This window comes from Lethenteron reissneri, chromosome 10, assembly GCF_015708825.2.
Source record: "Lethenteron reissneri isolate LAM-NWPU_2019-01 chromosome 10, ASM1570882v1, whole genome shotgun sequence".
NCBI classification, from domain to species: Eukaryota; Metazoa; Chordata; class Hyperoartia; order Petromyzontiformes; family Petromyzontidae; genus Lethenteron; species Lethenteron reissneri.
This window is the reverse complement of record NC_083788.1, coordinates 6,061,683-6,076,589: the sequence shown is the minus strand read 5'-3', so window position 1 is coordinate 6,076,589 and position 14,907 is coordinate 6,061,683. Positions and strand designations below refer to the sequence as shown.

General features: G+C 48.9%; 1 protein-coding gene across 1 annotated transcript; it reads right to left on the bottom strand.

Moving 5' to 3' along the window:
- Positions 1–2,165: 2,165 nt before the first annotated feature.
- On the bottom strand, positions 2,166–10,647 carry LOC133340864 (serine/arginine-rich splicing factor 5-like). Its single transcript, XM_061549309.1, has 6 exons — positions 10,482–10,647; positions 8,124–8,305; positions 6,298–6,389; positions 5,444–5,616; positions 4,752–4,775; positions 2,166–4,589 (listed from the first exon to the last, which is right to left on the bottom strand). Exons 1-6 carry the CDS (start codon positions 10,586–10,588, stop codon positions 3,923–3,925), a joined length of 1,245 nt encoding a protein of 414 aa, XP_061405293.1. The 5' UTR covers positions 10,589–10,647; the 3' UTR covers positions 2,166–3,922.
- Positions 10,648–14,907: the final 4,260 nt, after the last annotated feature.

Below are 14,907 nucleotides of genomic sequence, written 5' to 3'. Positions count from 1 at the left end.
ACGCCTCCAATGACGTTAATGACGTCACGACGCCTCCAATGACGTTAATGACGTCACGACGCCTCCAATGACGTTAATGACGTCACGACGCCGCCAATGACGTTAATGACGTCACGACGCCTCCAATGACGTTAATGACGTCACGACGCCTCCAATGACGTTAATGACGTCACGACGCCTCCAATGACGTTAATGACGTCACGACGCCTCCAATGACGTTAATGACGTCACGACGCCCGGGCATGCGCGTGCGTGACGTCACGACGCAGCCGCGCCCAATGCGTTTTGCCGACGTCACGACGTATCGAATGGCGTATTCTTAAAGACGACAACAAATACGCTCCAGAAAGTAAGATGCCTTGAACTGTTGCTTAAGATAGTGTCGTGTTATTGGGGGGTGGGTGGGAAGGTGCGTCTTATAATCCGGTCGTTTGCCGGGGACGTCACGCGGCACATGGTTGATGCCCCACCCCCTATGACGCGGGCGGCCATCTTACCTAGGGGGTCGGCCATTTTCCCTAGGGGGTCGGCCATCTTACCTAGGGGTCGGCCATATTCCCTAGGGGGTCGGCCATCTTACGTAGGGGTCATGGAACCACATTGCACGTGGGGACATTGAATGGTCACTCACAATTTTGTTTTTATTTAAAGTACCTATTATTATTTAAATATCACACGTGTACACCTCAGGTTAAAACAATGTGAATTACTTATCGAGAGGCGAGGGGGTGATTGAAGCTCATTGTACGAAAGCACGTGTTTTCGTTTTGGTGGGGTTGATTGTAAAAAGACGCTAACCAAAAAACACCCCCAAGGGCTACGAATGTCAAACTTGAGTGACGAGTTGACAAGCAGGCCATCGACAGATTTCTCACCAACGTTACAGTTAAAGGAAGCCAATGATGATAATGGCAAGGGGCACAAAAGGGGGGCGGTGGTGGTGGTGTGCCCAGGACCAAGTCCAGCCACATTCTCCCCGCAGTGATGTTTGCACACACCAGGCCACGCATTTGAAGCTGAAGCAACCTAGGTGGATAGTTCTAGATTTGAAGCTTTCGTGACTGCAAGGATTCATATTCTTAGGTTTGTTCGGTAAAGTCACGTAGGTACAAGTAAACCCGTAAAAACAAAGTTTTTCACTCTAAATCCTTTATATGCGTGGCGGCTAGAGTCCTCTCGTCCTCTGGCTTGAGATGGCTGCCACCTATGGGTCAGATGATTGTCTGCCAGTATTAAGCAATTGGTAATTAAATATTTAATTTGTTTTTCCTAAACAGTGTAAAATTTTAGAAAAACATTTTCACGAACATTGTCTCGCACGAGTCTGTGTGCAAAATGTCAGCTCGATTGGATCACGGGAAGTGGGTTAAAAAACGACCGAAAGATTTGCATGGTCGTAAGCAAGCACGCAAGCAAGCAAGTGAACTTAATATAAAGGATTTAAAAAACCTAAGAATATAGGTGGATAGTATAGGTTCTGACACCACGTGGCAAGGTGGTAATCTGGAGTTGGGGTTTCCCGTTTCGTAGTGCGGTATAGAAACACCTGCACCACCATTACCCAACAAGATATTTTCAAGTTGTACCACGTAAGCGCCACGTGCTGGGAGCTCTAGGAATCGTGTTAATGGCGATTCTCGCAGCACGTGGAATTAAACATTGAACACATCGAACAGGATAAACAAGTCGGTGGTTTCCTACTCGGTGACTATTGAGATTTGTTTAACATCCCGAAGCTCAACTTCAAGGACAGTGCATATTATTATCATTATCAGAGTTGCTTCTTTTTGTTTGCTTTTTTGACTACTTGTGTTGTGGTCATTGCAAACATGATGCCTTGAATAAAGGTGTCAGTTTTGTACCAGTTTAAAAGGGTAAAAACCTACTACTATATCCCGAAGCTTGTTGACACTCCACGTTCCTATGGCCGGAAGGGTGAGAATCTCCCTCGGGTACAACCACTGTTCACTTTACAAAAGCAGTACTCATTTGGAAACTCAACGCGAATCAACACGCCACCTGAACTCGCACCCTTTCAATTGCGAGCAGCCGACTCTAGCGCCGAGATTCCCAGCCAAACAACACGTAGTTGAAGCCGAGCGGAAGATGCGGAGGAGCTGCACAGCACACACACACACAACAGCGAGGACACGTGCAGTCGAACACAGAATTTGTTAGAAATTTATTGACCGGTTGCGAGGGTGAAGCGCCGAGGTTTGACAGCGCCGTTCGTTTGTAATCGCCGCTCCCCCACCACGCCCCAGCTGCACTGACAATTCACACCTCCCATCACATCCCTCACTCCATCAACCCTAACCGCCTCTTCCTCTACCCCCAAAGCCCATGAGCGACACACATACACACTCCCCCCCTCCTCTCCCAGTCAGATCACACTGCACGGACTCCCAAACCCCCCAGAGAACCCGGACCAACTAAAATTTGTTTTCCAGAGGTGGTGGGAGGGGGTACTCACAAACATTCAAATTTTAAAAATAAAAACACAAGACAGCAACGGCACTGGAAGATAAACGTGAACGCAAAATGCAGAAGCGGCGATATAAAAGTGGCCGTTCTCGGACTGAATTTCGATGGGACCATGGAGCAAGGGTATGCGCAAGTGGGCACTGGGGGGCCCGGTTTCCCAAACTCCCAACGCTTGCAAGTGACCACATTACACGGTACAGTGTGGGATTTATAATCGCGTCCGAAAGCGCCTGCATCTCTAGACACGCCGAGTAGAAACAGAGGGACGAGGGGAAATGTGGCATTTCGCCAGCCGTCGTCAAGAGAAACCGTCAAAGCTACAGACGGTCTTGAGCTCTGAACCATAACGATACCGCAGGGATCGATAGCACAGATGGCCTGGGAAAGGGACTTCCAAAATACGGTGGTAGCAGAAGATGACGTTTACACCAATGGTCTCCGTTCCAAGTGGAAACGAAGTCACAACGATGCTGCGCACCGATGATTGGCTCGTGCGTCGCACACGTGCGCGTGCTGGTTAAAATCAATGTGTTGCGCGTAACTAGAGTGCGTGCGGCGAATGTGTCCAACGTCACACATTTTCACTCTGGAACAGGACACTCCACCTTGCCGGGAGGGACTTGTTCACCAAACATCAGGCGTGTGTCGCTTGTGGCGACTTAATCTGCATTGGAAGTGGTTGGTTGAACAAGGGGAGGCGCGTCATCGCGTGGCGTGAGGAATGTAGTCTGGGAAACCCTGTCCCCGAGTGGGTTGGTGGCGGGGGTCACAAGGGCACTTGTAGGGGCTTAAAGGAGATAAGTCTAACCACTTTCCTAACGTACAAGGCCCTACGTCTCACCACTAAACTAACGGCACAAATGCAGTTCTCACCTGTTCATCAATGAACGTAATTGACAGGTGATTGCTTTTCTAAATCGGTGAACGATGAGTTAGGGGAATACAGGGGAAGGTAAAAATGGGGGGGGGGGCAATGGTAGAATTAGGGGAAACAGGGGGAGGGAAAACGAGGGATGAGTCAGGGAGAGTGAGGGGATAGGTTAAAGGGTACAATTCTGACAAGGGAAAACTGGGTACATGGCAGACAGGTAGCAACATACAGGGAGGGTGACTCGCGGTAGAGGGTTACGGGGGACGTACAGGGAGGACCATGAGGGTACCGAGATGACTTGGGGATTCTGGGAGATTCAAGAGACAGGGGCAGGTTGGGGGAAGAGGGTAGTAGAAGTGATGGGAGCACAGGGTGAAACAAAGGAAGTGAATGGCCAGGAGTACCGGTAAGGTTCAAGGGGGATACAGAAAATTCAAGGGGCTAAAGGCATGGGGGTTAGGGGGGTACAGGGGTGGTTATGCGGGTACAGGGAGTTCATGGGTGACACAGAGGGTAATAATGGAAGGGAGAAGAGGTACGGGGTCTGGGGAAGGTTGCGACCTCGGGTCACGGGGCTGCGGCTGTGGGTGAGGCCGCGCGGGGAGATGGGGAACGCGAGCGGCTGCCGGAAGCAGAGCGGGCGCGTTTCCGTGGCGACTGAGATCGGGAGCCCTTGCGCAAAGCGGGGGAGGTGGAGCGTTTCCGTGACACCGGGGACGCCGATCGCTTACGTGGCAACGGGGAAGCGGACCGTTTCCTCGGCGACGGAGAAGCGGACCGCTTCCTTGGCAACGGGGAAGCGGATCGCTTGCGCGGTGACGGGGAAGCCGATCGTTTCCGCGGTGACCGAGAAGGGGATCGTTTACGTGGCAACGGGGAAGCGGATCGCTTTCGCGGCAACGGGGAAGCCGAGCGTTTCCGTGGGGATGGGGAAACGGAGCGTTTCCGTGGAGACCGGGAAGCAGACCGTTTCCGTGGCGACGGGGAAGCCGACCGCTTACGCGGCGAGCGGGAAGCCGACCGCTTCCGCGGCGAGCGAGACCCGGAGCGTCTCCGCGGAGACCTAGAGCCCGAGCGTCTCCGTGGCGACCGAGACCCGGAGCGTCTCCGCGGCGAGCGAGATCCGGAGCGTCTCCGTGGCGAGCGAGACCCTGAGCGTCTCCGTGGCGACCGAGACCCGGAGCGTCTCCGTGGCGAACGGGAGGGCGAGCGACGGCGGCTCCTGCTTCGCGAGCTGCAGAAGGAAATGGGAGAGAGGGGGGAAGAGTTTTAGACAACTCGGGTTTCCCCATTCTGTGTTGCTGTACATCGCCACACCACACCACCCACCCCCCCATGTTGCGAGTGTGGTTGTGCGAGCCTGTAATCGTGCCACAGACAGACGTCCATTACTCACCGGGAGCGGCTACGCGAGCCAGATCTGTAAAATACACACACACACAGACCAGCGCCATTAATCACCACGAGGCGTTCAACTATTCACACGCATGGTCATTCACAAGAAAATTAAACACAATCCATATCAATAACATCACAAGCTGAGAATGGTGTTTGTTGTAACCTTCTGAACCTGCCCTTACTGGACATCTGTTAAAAAAAGTTTTATAGCTCATCAGATTCCTCCAGTATAAAAGATTCTGATTCTGCATCACACCACTGTTGGCGGAAGTGCCTCTAATGGAGGGAGTTCTAGACAGCCCTTCAAGAGAGCATTTGGCCTACTTTTCCAAGATATCTAGACATGCCGTGTGTGTCTGCGCGATGTGTGGGAAGTGGTCGTGTAGCAATTAGTGCGTTGCTCCCGATCCTGGCAACCCGAGTTCGATTCCCGCTCGTGGTCAACACCAGGGATTATCCGAACCGGTCCTGGACCTTCCCTAGGTCGACTCAGCCTAAAATTAGTCCCTGGTGCGGTGTGTAAATATCACCAGACTAAGGCGGCCCCGGGTGTGGTGGGCCACCCCACCCCCTCGTGTGCCGTGCCAACCATCGTAGGTGCTCGCTAACAGCACTTGCCACAACAGGCTATACAGGGGGCTGGTTATTGTCAAGTATTTTTTTGTCTTTGTGTGGGCAGGCGTTCGTCACCTTGAGGCGCGCTGCCGCGTCAGGCGAATGCGGCGCCCGTACAGCTCCGAGTTGTCGAGCTTGTCAAGCGCGCGGCGCATGTCGGCGAGCGTGCGGAACTCGATGACGCCCTCGTTGGCTCGCCCACGGTTAGTGTCCGCGTAGGTCACCTCGCCCGCCTGCCGCATGTGGTCCTGCATACGCGCAATAACCGGGGGAGGGGACGGCACAGCGTCGTCATCATCATCATCACTATCAGGGGATCGCTCAATATTATTAACATTTTCAAAAGAGTAAACAAGAAGAGGTTAATGAAGGTTGATATCAACATTGGTTTTTGTGTTGGAAGTTAAGAGTCCGAATTGGATTTAGTGAAGGTGAGGACTGGAGAGTGTACTGGGTTTCGTGTTGGGAGGATAGGGCTTGGAGTCTGTACTGGGTTTAGTGTTGGAGGATAGGGTTTGGTGTCTGTACTGGGTTTAGTGTTGGAGGTTAGGGTTGCAGTCTGTATTGGGTTCAGTGTTAGAGGAGGTTAGGGTTGGAGTCTATACTGGGTTTAGCGTTGGGGGATAGGGTTGGAGTTTGCACTCGGTTAAGTATTGGAAGTTAGGGTTGCAGTCTGTAATTGATTTAGTGTTAGAGGATAGGGTTGGGTTGGAGTCTGTATCGAGGTTAGTACAAGCGAATTGAGTAAAGGCAGTCCAACTGCAAGCAGGGTTCACAGGGTAGCAGAAATGTTTGGTGCTGGTTTAGAAAGCGGGAAAATTTTGTAACTTAGACAGGGGGGCCCTCATATCATTACTTGCACCAGCAAGGTTCTTGTCAATCACGTTACGGGCAATGGTTGGGACATCGCCACGTCACACCGCTCGTACCTTCAGGTCTTGCCAGCTGCAGCGGCTAGATAGATTCTCCACAACGAGACGGTACTCGGTGCGTACTGGTGGCCCGAACCGGCGCCCATGGCCTGAGCAGCACATCGGTTACATCAACACAGCAGGGACACGCACACACAGCGGGGACACACGCATACATTAATAACGACGACACGCTCATCATATATAACAGTTTCACAAAGCACAATTACACATTCATCATACGCACCAATTACATACACATACAGCAGCACATAAAGCAAAACTACTGGCCACTCGTACACCAATTACACGCATGAAACACACAAAGACCACATCAACATACATACCACACACATCACAATCACACACAACCACAAAATCTCACACCATGCCCATACAAATTTATCACAAAATTCCACACCTCAATCACACATACAGCACACACACCACAAATGCATGCAAATCACGCACACGCATCAGAAACACATCACCTACACGTGCCATGCAGTTGAGTACACAACACATGCACGCCATACACAAATTGTGAATGCGTGTGCGCACACACACGTGTGATACCCTTTATAGCCTACATAGACTGTTGGGGCAAGGGCTGTCAGAAAAACTAAGCCCGACTGCTTTTTTTCCCCCAGCGCTAATGTGCACGCACTGCACTAGGTACTCATTGTAAAGTGGGAGTCCATCTAGGGGAGGCCCAGGACCGGTTCAGATATCACTCGCCACCGACGTTAGCTGTGGCCGGGAATCAAACTCGGGTCACTGGGTTTGTAGCGCAGTGTACTAAGAACTGCGCCACCTCTCGCACGCACACACGCACGCAAACATAACACACAAAACAGCAGCCACCATTCACCACTAAGTGACGGTAAGGTCACCACAGCGCTTGTGCCAGACTAGGTACACTGTGGCCACATGCAGCGTTAAGGCTTGCTGTCATGGGACAGACAGGTGTTTATGGGTTAACTGACTGAGATGCACCAACTGTGCGCCCCACTGTGCCACCTCGCTGTGTTTAGCCGCCCGGCGCTCTGCTCGTTGGAGGGCGGCTACCTTCAACTGCCCAGTAGCGACCTTCAAGAGCCTCCTCCACAGAGACCGATCTTGACACCGCCGGTACCAGTCATCGACAAGTCCAATCAGCTCCAAATCCTCCCGTACCACATCAGACCATCTCTTCTCTAGCCCATGCCGTGCCCGTTTAGTCCCGTCTATCCGGCCCACAGAAGCTGCTTGAGCAAGCGGTTCGATCCGCACTGGACCGGATCAAGACAGACAGTACATATGTGATACACAGTACAAATGAGATAGACAGTACGGATTTTTATTTTATCTTGAATCGAATCACGACCCCAAATCATTAACTTGAGCAAACAAAACTGTACAGAAAACCAATCTGACGTGGTTAAATCACAACAAAATTAATCAAGCCACTGTGGTGGGTGGAGTTGGGGTTAATCGATTAGCGGGTGATTATGGGTGGTTGGCAGAGTGGCTGGGGACGCGATTCAAGTCCAGCATTTTCTGTAAACGATGAGAAACCCCCATCACGACATTTGGTCCCTTAAACAACAAAACGGCCAAAGGTTCAGCTCTGCCCAGCTGGTGGTTTACACAAAGCGAAGGGCATTCATTGAACATACAAAGGCGGCGGTCACATGACATGCATGCAAGGCATAACCCAACTACTAACAATTTTAATTTTACCATAATACAAGTCATGCCTCTTGCTTTTCTTAAGTGTTGTTAAATCGACCGAGGGGAGTGACGGGGTGGGTGTACTTAGCATATCATTCGTGGGTAGGGGAGGGGAGGAGAGGGGGAATTACCTGGGCTGGAGTGTCGGGTGGTACCTGCAGAATCGCGAGGCGGCGGACCCCCCCAGCGACCATCGCGAGAGGAGTCACGCGCGCGCTCGACGATCACGCGCATGCCCATCATGTCCTTCCCGTTGAGCTCATAGACGGCTTCATCCGCGTCGCGGGCATCCTCAAACTCCACAAAGCCAAAGCTACGCACATGCACACACACATGCACACGCACATGCACGCACACACACACACACACGTGCGCGCACACGGCCATCACGCCGGCAGGGACAGACGCACGGGGGGGGGGGGAGAGAGATAATGGAGAGATAATACAGATAGAAAAATTAGCGAGATAATCGGGGACGGTTTAGACGGATGAGGAGGAGACGACGCCAGTTACAATGGTGGAGGGTGATATTAGAGAACCCCGGACCACCTTGATAGCTCGCTCGCAGACGTAAAAACATGGGCGTGGGTACATCGCCAGAGACGTAGAAGCAAACATGGAGGCAGATTTGTTATTTATTAAAATGTTGAACCGATTGCAAGGCTGTTCCTCCGCCCCTTATTCCCATCTTTCTTCAGGGCGATACGGCAAATGAAAGATGTGCGGGGAGATATAATGAAATATATTTTCGACAATCTCCATCTTCGCTTTCACTTTTCAATCTCTCCGTTATTATATAAAGACCGATCCACAGCTCTCTGCACAGTCTGCTTTTGAAGTATTTGGTAACTATCGTTTTTTTCCCACGTGATAAGCAATTTCTTGTTGAGCCATCATTAGTGGCCTGGTCGCTGAGCTGCATCGCTCAGGGGGCCTTAACCTGGTCAAATATAAACTGTTCATAGTTTAGTTTGTTTCATCACCAATCTGTGCTCACTTAACCCGATTCCATCTCCAATCTCTCCCGCCTATTAACTAAATCTCTCACCGCCTATCTCTCCCGTGTCATCTCTTCCTCTTTTTACCGTCTCTCCGCATCTTTTGGTCGTTACATCGAATTCTCTACCTATATTTCACTAAATATCTTTCACACATCTTTCATGTCGTGTCGCCTTCATCTCCCTTCTATCACCTCAAACAACATTTTCCTCGACATACTCTCCCTCATCTCTCCCCACATATCTTACTCTCCCGATCTCTATCGTTTTTCTCATCTACACCATCCGCATCCTTAAATTATTCCCTATCTCGTCGTAATTTTCATTTCTCTCTCGTCGTCAATTTCTTATCTCCCTCTCAATAATCCGCACGTTTAATATTCGCTTAGCTCTCCATCCCTCTATCAACTAACACCGATTCCCTATTCCCCCTTTAACACACACATCGATTGTTTGAATCGCGACTCGTGTAACCACGAGTGTAGCCAAGAGCCTTACTGTACAACATCTGCACCGTCGGAGCACGACCATGAAATATAAACTCAGCTCGTTGGGCCCTTGCGGCTAGAACAAATAAAATCCTGAAATCGAACCTTCTCTGCCCCTTGTACACATATCCCCACATGCATCTCCCCCAACCAGCTCTCCAATACACCTCGAACGATGAATCTCCATCTCTGTGTATCCACCTACCCTCCCACCACCACCACGTTTCTCGAGACATCTTCCTCCACGACTGTATTGCTTCAACAGTGTACATCTCTTATATTTATATATTTTTTTATATAGTGTACATCTCTCCCATTGTGTCGCTCCCTCCCCTCCCCCTATCTTCCCCTCAACCACCAATAACACAATCTTAACTTTGGAGCTTTCGTGACTGCAGGAATTATTCTTTGGTTCTTTCGGTAAAGTCACAATAACACATCTATACCATCACCGATCCATCTCTATTAAAACATCTCTCTCGCTACCCCCCCCCCCCCCCCCCCCACGTGCAACAGCTTCTTCCCCGTGTACCATCTTGATACAGCCGTCGTGGCCGTGACGGCTCCACCTGAAGACGGAAGCGTGTGTTGCCTCCGAAACGTCGTGATTTTTATTTCATTTTTTTTAACTTTTATTATTATTTTTTCAACTTTTATTATTTTTATTTTTAACTTTTATTAATTTTAATTTTTTTAACTTTTATTATTTTTTTAACTTTTATTTTTTTTACTTTTATTATTTTTTACTTTTATTAATTTAAATTTTTTACCTACGTGACTTTACCGAAAAAAACCTAAGAATATTATGGTGGGGGTTGTGGGGGGTTGTGAGCCCCCCCTCCCCCACAAGCCCCGCCCCCCTCGGGCCTACCCCTCCATTCCCGCGCCTCTTTCCCGCGCGCCTCGCGGCTTTCCCCTCCTCCCCTCTGGGCACCGTCACCACCACCACAACCACAACCCCCTCACACACCACCACCACCGCACAAAACCAACCGCCCCGTACCCATTCTTGACGGTGATGTCGACGAGACGACCGAAGCCCTTGAAGAATCGCTCCACGTCCCGCTCGCGCGCCTGGTAGCTCAGCTTGCCGATGTAAACTCGCGCCATGGCGGCGGCGGCGGCTGCAGCGCAACCGGAAAAGGAAGACTCCTGGCGGTGGAGGGGGGGATGACGTCACTTCCGTCAGTAAATAAGGAGGGGGGGACGTCGGTGACGTCATAGCCGCTCGCGCTCTTATTCGTTGGCGGCGGGAAGGGGGGCGGGCCGTGACGTCATCCGCCGCTTGTGTCTTGTGGCGGCGAGATGACGTCGAGAAATGGGTGACGTCACTTCGCGGATGATTTCGTGGCGGCGGCGGCTGCAGCGCAACCGGAAAAGGAAGACTCCTGGCGGTGGAGGGGGGGTTGACGTCACTTCCGTCAGTAAATAAGGAGGGGGGGACGTCGGTGACGTCATAGCCGCTCGCGCTCTTATTCGTTGGCGGCGGGAAGGGGGCGGGCCATGACGTCATCCGCCGCTTGTGTCTTGTGGCGGCGAGATGACGTCGAGAAATGGGTGACGTCACTTCGCGGATGATTTCGTGGCGGCGGCTGCAGCAGCGCAACCGGAAAAGGAAGACTCCTGGCGGTGGAGGGGGGGTTGACGTCACTTCCGTCAGTAAATAAGGAGGGGGGGACGTCGGTGACGTCATAGCCGCTCGCGCTCTTATTCGTTGGCGGCGGGAAGGGGGCGGGCCATGACGTCATCCGCCGCTTGTGTCTTGTGGCGGCGAGATGACGTCGAGAAATGGGTGACGTCACTTCGCGGATGATTTCGTGGCGGCGGCTGCAGCAGCGCAACCGGAAAAGGAAGACTCCTGGCGGTGGAGGGGGGGTTGACGTCACTTCCGTCAGTAAATAAGGAGGGGGGGACGTCGGTGACGTCATAGCCGCTCGCGCTCTTATTCGTTGGCGGCGGGAAGGGGGCGGGCCATGACGTCATCCGCCGCTTGTGTCTTGTGGCGGCGAGATGACGTCGAGAAATGGGTGACGTCACTTCGCGGATGATTTCGTGGCGGCGGCTGCAGCAGCGCGGCCGGAAAAGGAAGACTCCTGGCGGTGGAGAAGGGGATGACGTCACTTCCGTCAGTAAATAAGGAGGAGGGGGGACGTCGGTGACGTCATAGCCGCTCGCGCTCTCCGCGTGTTATATTATTCGTTGGCGGCGGGAGGGGGGCGGGCCGTGACGTCATCCGCCGCTTGTGTCTTGTGGCGGCGAGATGACGTGAATGGGTGACGTCACTTCGCGGATGATTTCGTGACGTGCTGCTGCTGAGTGGCGAGGAAGGGCACTAGAGCTGTGACGTCACTGTAACTTTAGATTATCGTACAATGAGGTTTAACGACGCATATTTAGGCGATCTAACCCTCCAAAATAACTATATTATGATCCAGAATCATGTTATTCGCCACAGCTGTCTACCCGTACGGTTTTGCCCGTATTCTTGTACAGGAAAATTTAGTTTTCAGGTCCATCCGGCGTGCAGACGTTTCAATATGGGCACAAATCTGTGTTTGTGTCTATTTGTTTGTGTTTCTCTGCCCTGTGATGGGACTGTGTGGGATGAACGTTGAGGTTTATAAGGGGCACGGGGTGACCACTAAGGTCGGAATTGGTCTGTAATAAGGTCGCCACTGATAAGGGGTTGACAAGTATGGGTTTATCTTCTTGGTTCTTTCGGTAAAGTCACGTAGAAGGAAAATAAAATAAATAAATAAAATGTTTTATAAAATAATAAATATTTATATTATTTTATTTTCCTTCTACGTGACTTTACCGAAAGAACCAAGAAGATGAATCCCTGCAGTCACGAAAGCTTTAAATCGAAAAGTATGGGTTTATTTATGTACTGGAGGAATCCGACCAGCTATAAAGCTATTTTTTCACAGATGCACAGTACAGTCCCTCCAGAAAAACGCGGAGTTTTTTGGTAATTGTTGCGGGCAAAAATCCTTGATTATGCGGCACGTTTTCTTAAAAAATGCGATGTAATATGCGGGATATTTATGCAATTTTATGCGATTAAATTGCGGAAACTTGCAAAAATTGCGGGAACTTGCAAAAACTGCGGTTTGATGAAAAAGAGAAAAAAAAAGTGATTCCCCCAACACCCTATTCACTAGGCTACTACTTTAATGTAAAGAGTCATTTCTTATTACTTCCTATGATAAGCAAGCATACTACATCACAGAAAGTGCTGGGAATATTTAAGTTCTCATCTTGTTTTATTTCAGACCTTAACAAACAGATGGCTCAAACTTACAAAACATTGAGTCGAACAAGTTCTGTAGCTTTACAAAATGAATATGCTACAACTTCTGTAAAAATGAATAAATAAAATATTAAAAAATAAAATGTGTGCTTCCTGTTTTACAGAGGTAGCTATACAAAACAGACATCTTCTGTTAAAATAAGTGTTTTCAGTGCACAGTAACGTAAGCAAAACAGTAACAGTACAGTCTTACAGTAATGTAAATTTACATACTACTAACAAAAAAGTGCAATCTTACAACTGTAAAGTTGCATAAACTCCTGAATAAAACTAACTACGTAGCCTCTAACACTTCATAACGTTTCCATGGCAACAGGGGAAATGGCTGCGCTTGTGTGAAGTGAACGCAACATTTTTCAACTTTCTGCTAAGATATATGTGACTTTTTGCAACGAAAATGCGGGGATTATGAAATCATGCAAGCCCGCATATTTTGCGCGCGGAAATCTGCAATTTATGCGGCGAAAGTGCGGCGTATTTGAAAAAACGCGCCCCCCGCATAAATATGCGGACTTTGGCTGATTTTGCGTGGAATCTTGCGATCGCATAATCGCGTTTTTCTGGAGGGACTGACAGTAGTCCAGGCTTCAGTGTTTTCCCTCACTTGTTAAGTTTTACACTGAAGTGAATGATAAACATAAAAAATGGTTTACCCTATCTGGCATAAATACAGGAGGTTTTAAGATGTTCAAACAACAAATAAATACCTATTTTAAGACATCAAGTCAACATTAATCACATACTCTTTGGTTCTTTCGGTAAAGTCACGTAGTAGGTGAAAATAAATAAAAAATTATATTCTTGGTTCTTTCGGTAAAGTCACGTAGAAGGGAAATAATAAAATAATATAAATATGAAACAAAAATTCTCACGACGTTTCGACTGCAACACCTGATGATGGTTGCTTGTGTTGCAGTCGAAACGTCGTGAGAATTTGTATATTTTTAATCTTTATATTATTTTATTATTTCCCTTCTACGTGACTTTACCGAAAGAACCAAGAATATGAATCCCTGCAGTCACGAAAGCTTAACATCTAAATTGAACAAAATGTAGTAGTTTTAATCTTTTTATTTATTTATTTTTCACCTACGTGACTTTACCAAAATAACCAAAGAGTATGAATCCTTGCAAGTCACGAAAACTTCAAATCTAGAACTAATCACATTTGTGTAACAAAAATGCAAATGTGCTTTGATGGGCTGCACTACTAGAGACATACTCTCTGATGGCTTTGTCTCACCAGTGCTCGACAAAAACAGCGCAGCACAAGGACAACGCAAACTGAAACAAATCAATAATATCTCCCATTAAGAAGTTATATCTATGGGACCCTTTTGCCACCACTCTTACTTATCAACATATCGACTCAAATACGGAACGGTGCTTTTGGACAATGCAATGCTGCAAAACGTAGAAAATTCCACGCGAATGGTCTCTCTCCTAACACGAAATGGCGTTGGATTTGGTCTCTAGCAACATCTGGCGACGCCGCTGCTACTGCTGCTGTGTTGGCAGTGTGGTGCAGTCACAATAAACAAGAGAAACTCAATACTCGACCGTGTCAATAACAACACTGTTTGGCCTGAATAGAAAGAAACATATAACAGGCGACGTATCGAGCAATGTCCCTTCTTCATAGCACATAACACATTAAGCTCACCCGCCCCTATCTGATAATAATTTATACCTCTTAAAGCCACCTACCTCTTACTTAAAGGTCATCTCTTCTTAAAGATCAACTCTTCCTTAAAGGTCCCACCTCTTTCTTAAAGGGCAACTCTTAAAGATCCTACCTATTTCTTAAATGTCAACTCTTTAAAGAAAACCTCTTTATTAAAGTCTTCACCTATTTCTTAAAGACACCTCTTCCTTAAAGGTCCCACCACTTTCTTGAAGGCCCCACCTCTTTCTTAAAGGGCACCTCTTAAAGACCACCTCTTCCTTAAAGGCCCCACCTCTTCCTTAAATGTGATCTTTTTCTGAAACGCCACCTCTTCCTTAAAGATCCTACCTATTTCTTAAATGTCACCTATTTAAAGAAAACCTCTTTATTAAAGTCCCCACCTATTTCTTAAAGACCACCTCTTTCTTAAAGGTCACCTCTTAAAAAAAA

Bases quoted from the DNA above. Each gene is read 5' to 3' on its own strand.
- LOC133340864 (XM_061549309.1), bottom strand. From the start codon at position 10,588: ATGGCGCGAGTTTACATCGGCAAGCTGAGCTACCAGGCGCGCGAGCGG. The intron at 6,390-8,123 runs GTAATTCCCCCT...TGTGCTGCTCAG, and splicing joins CACCCGACACTCCAGCCCAG to GCCATGGGCGCCGGTTCGGG. The intron at 4,776-5,443 runs GTGACGAACGCC...TGTATTTTACAG, and splicing joins ACGCGGCAGCGCGCCTCAAG to ATCTGGCTCGCGTAGCCGCT.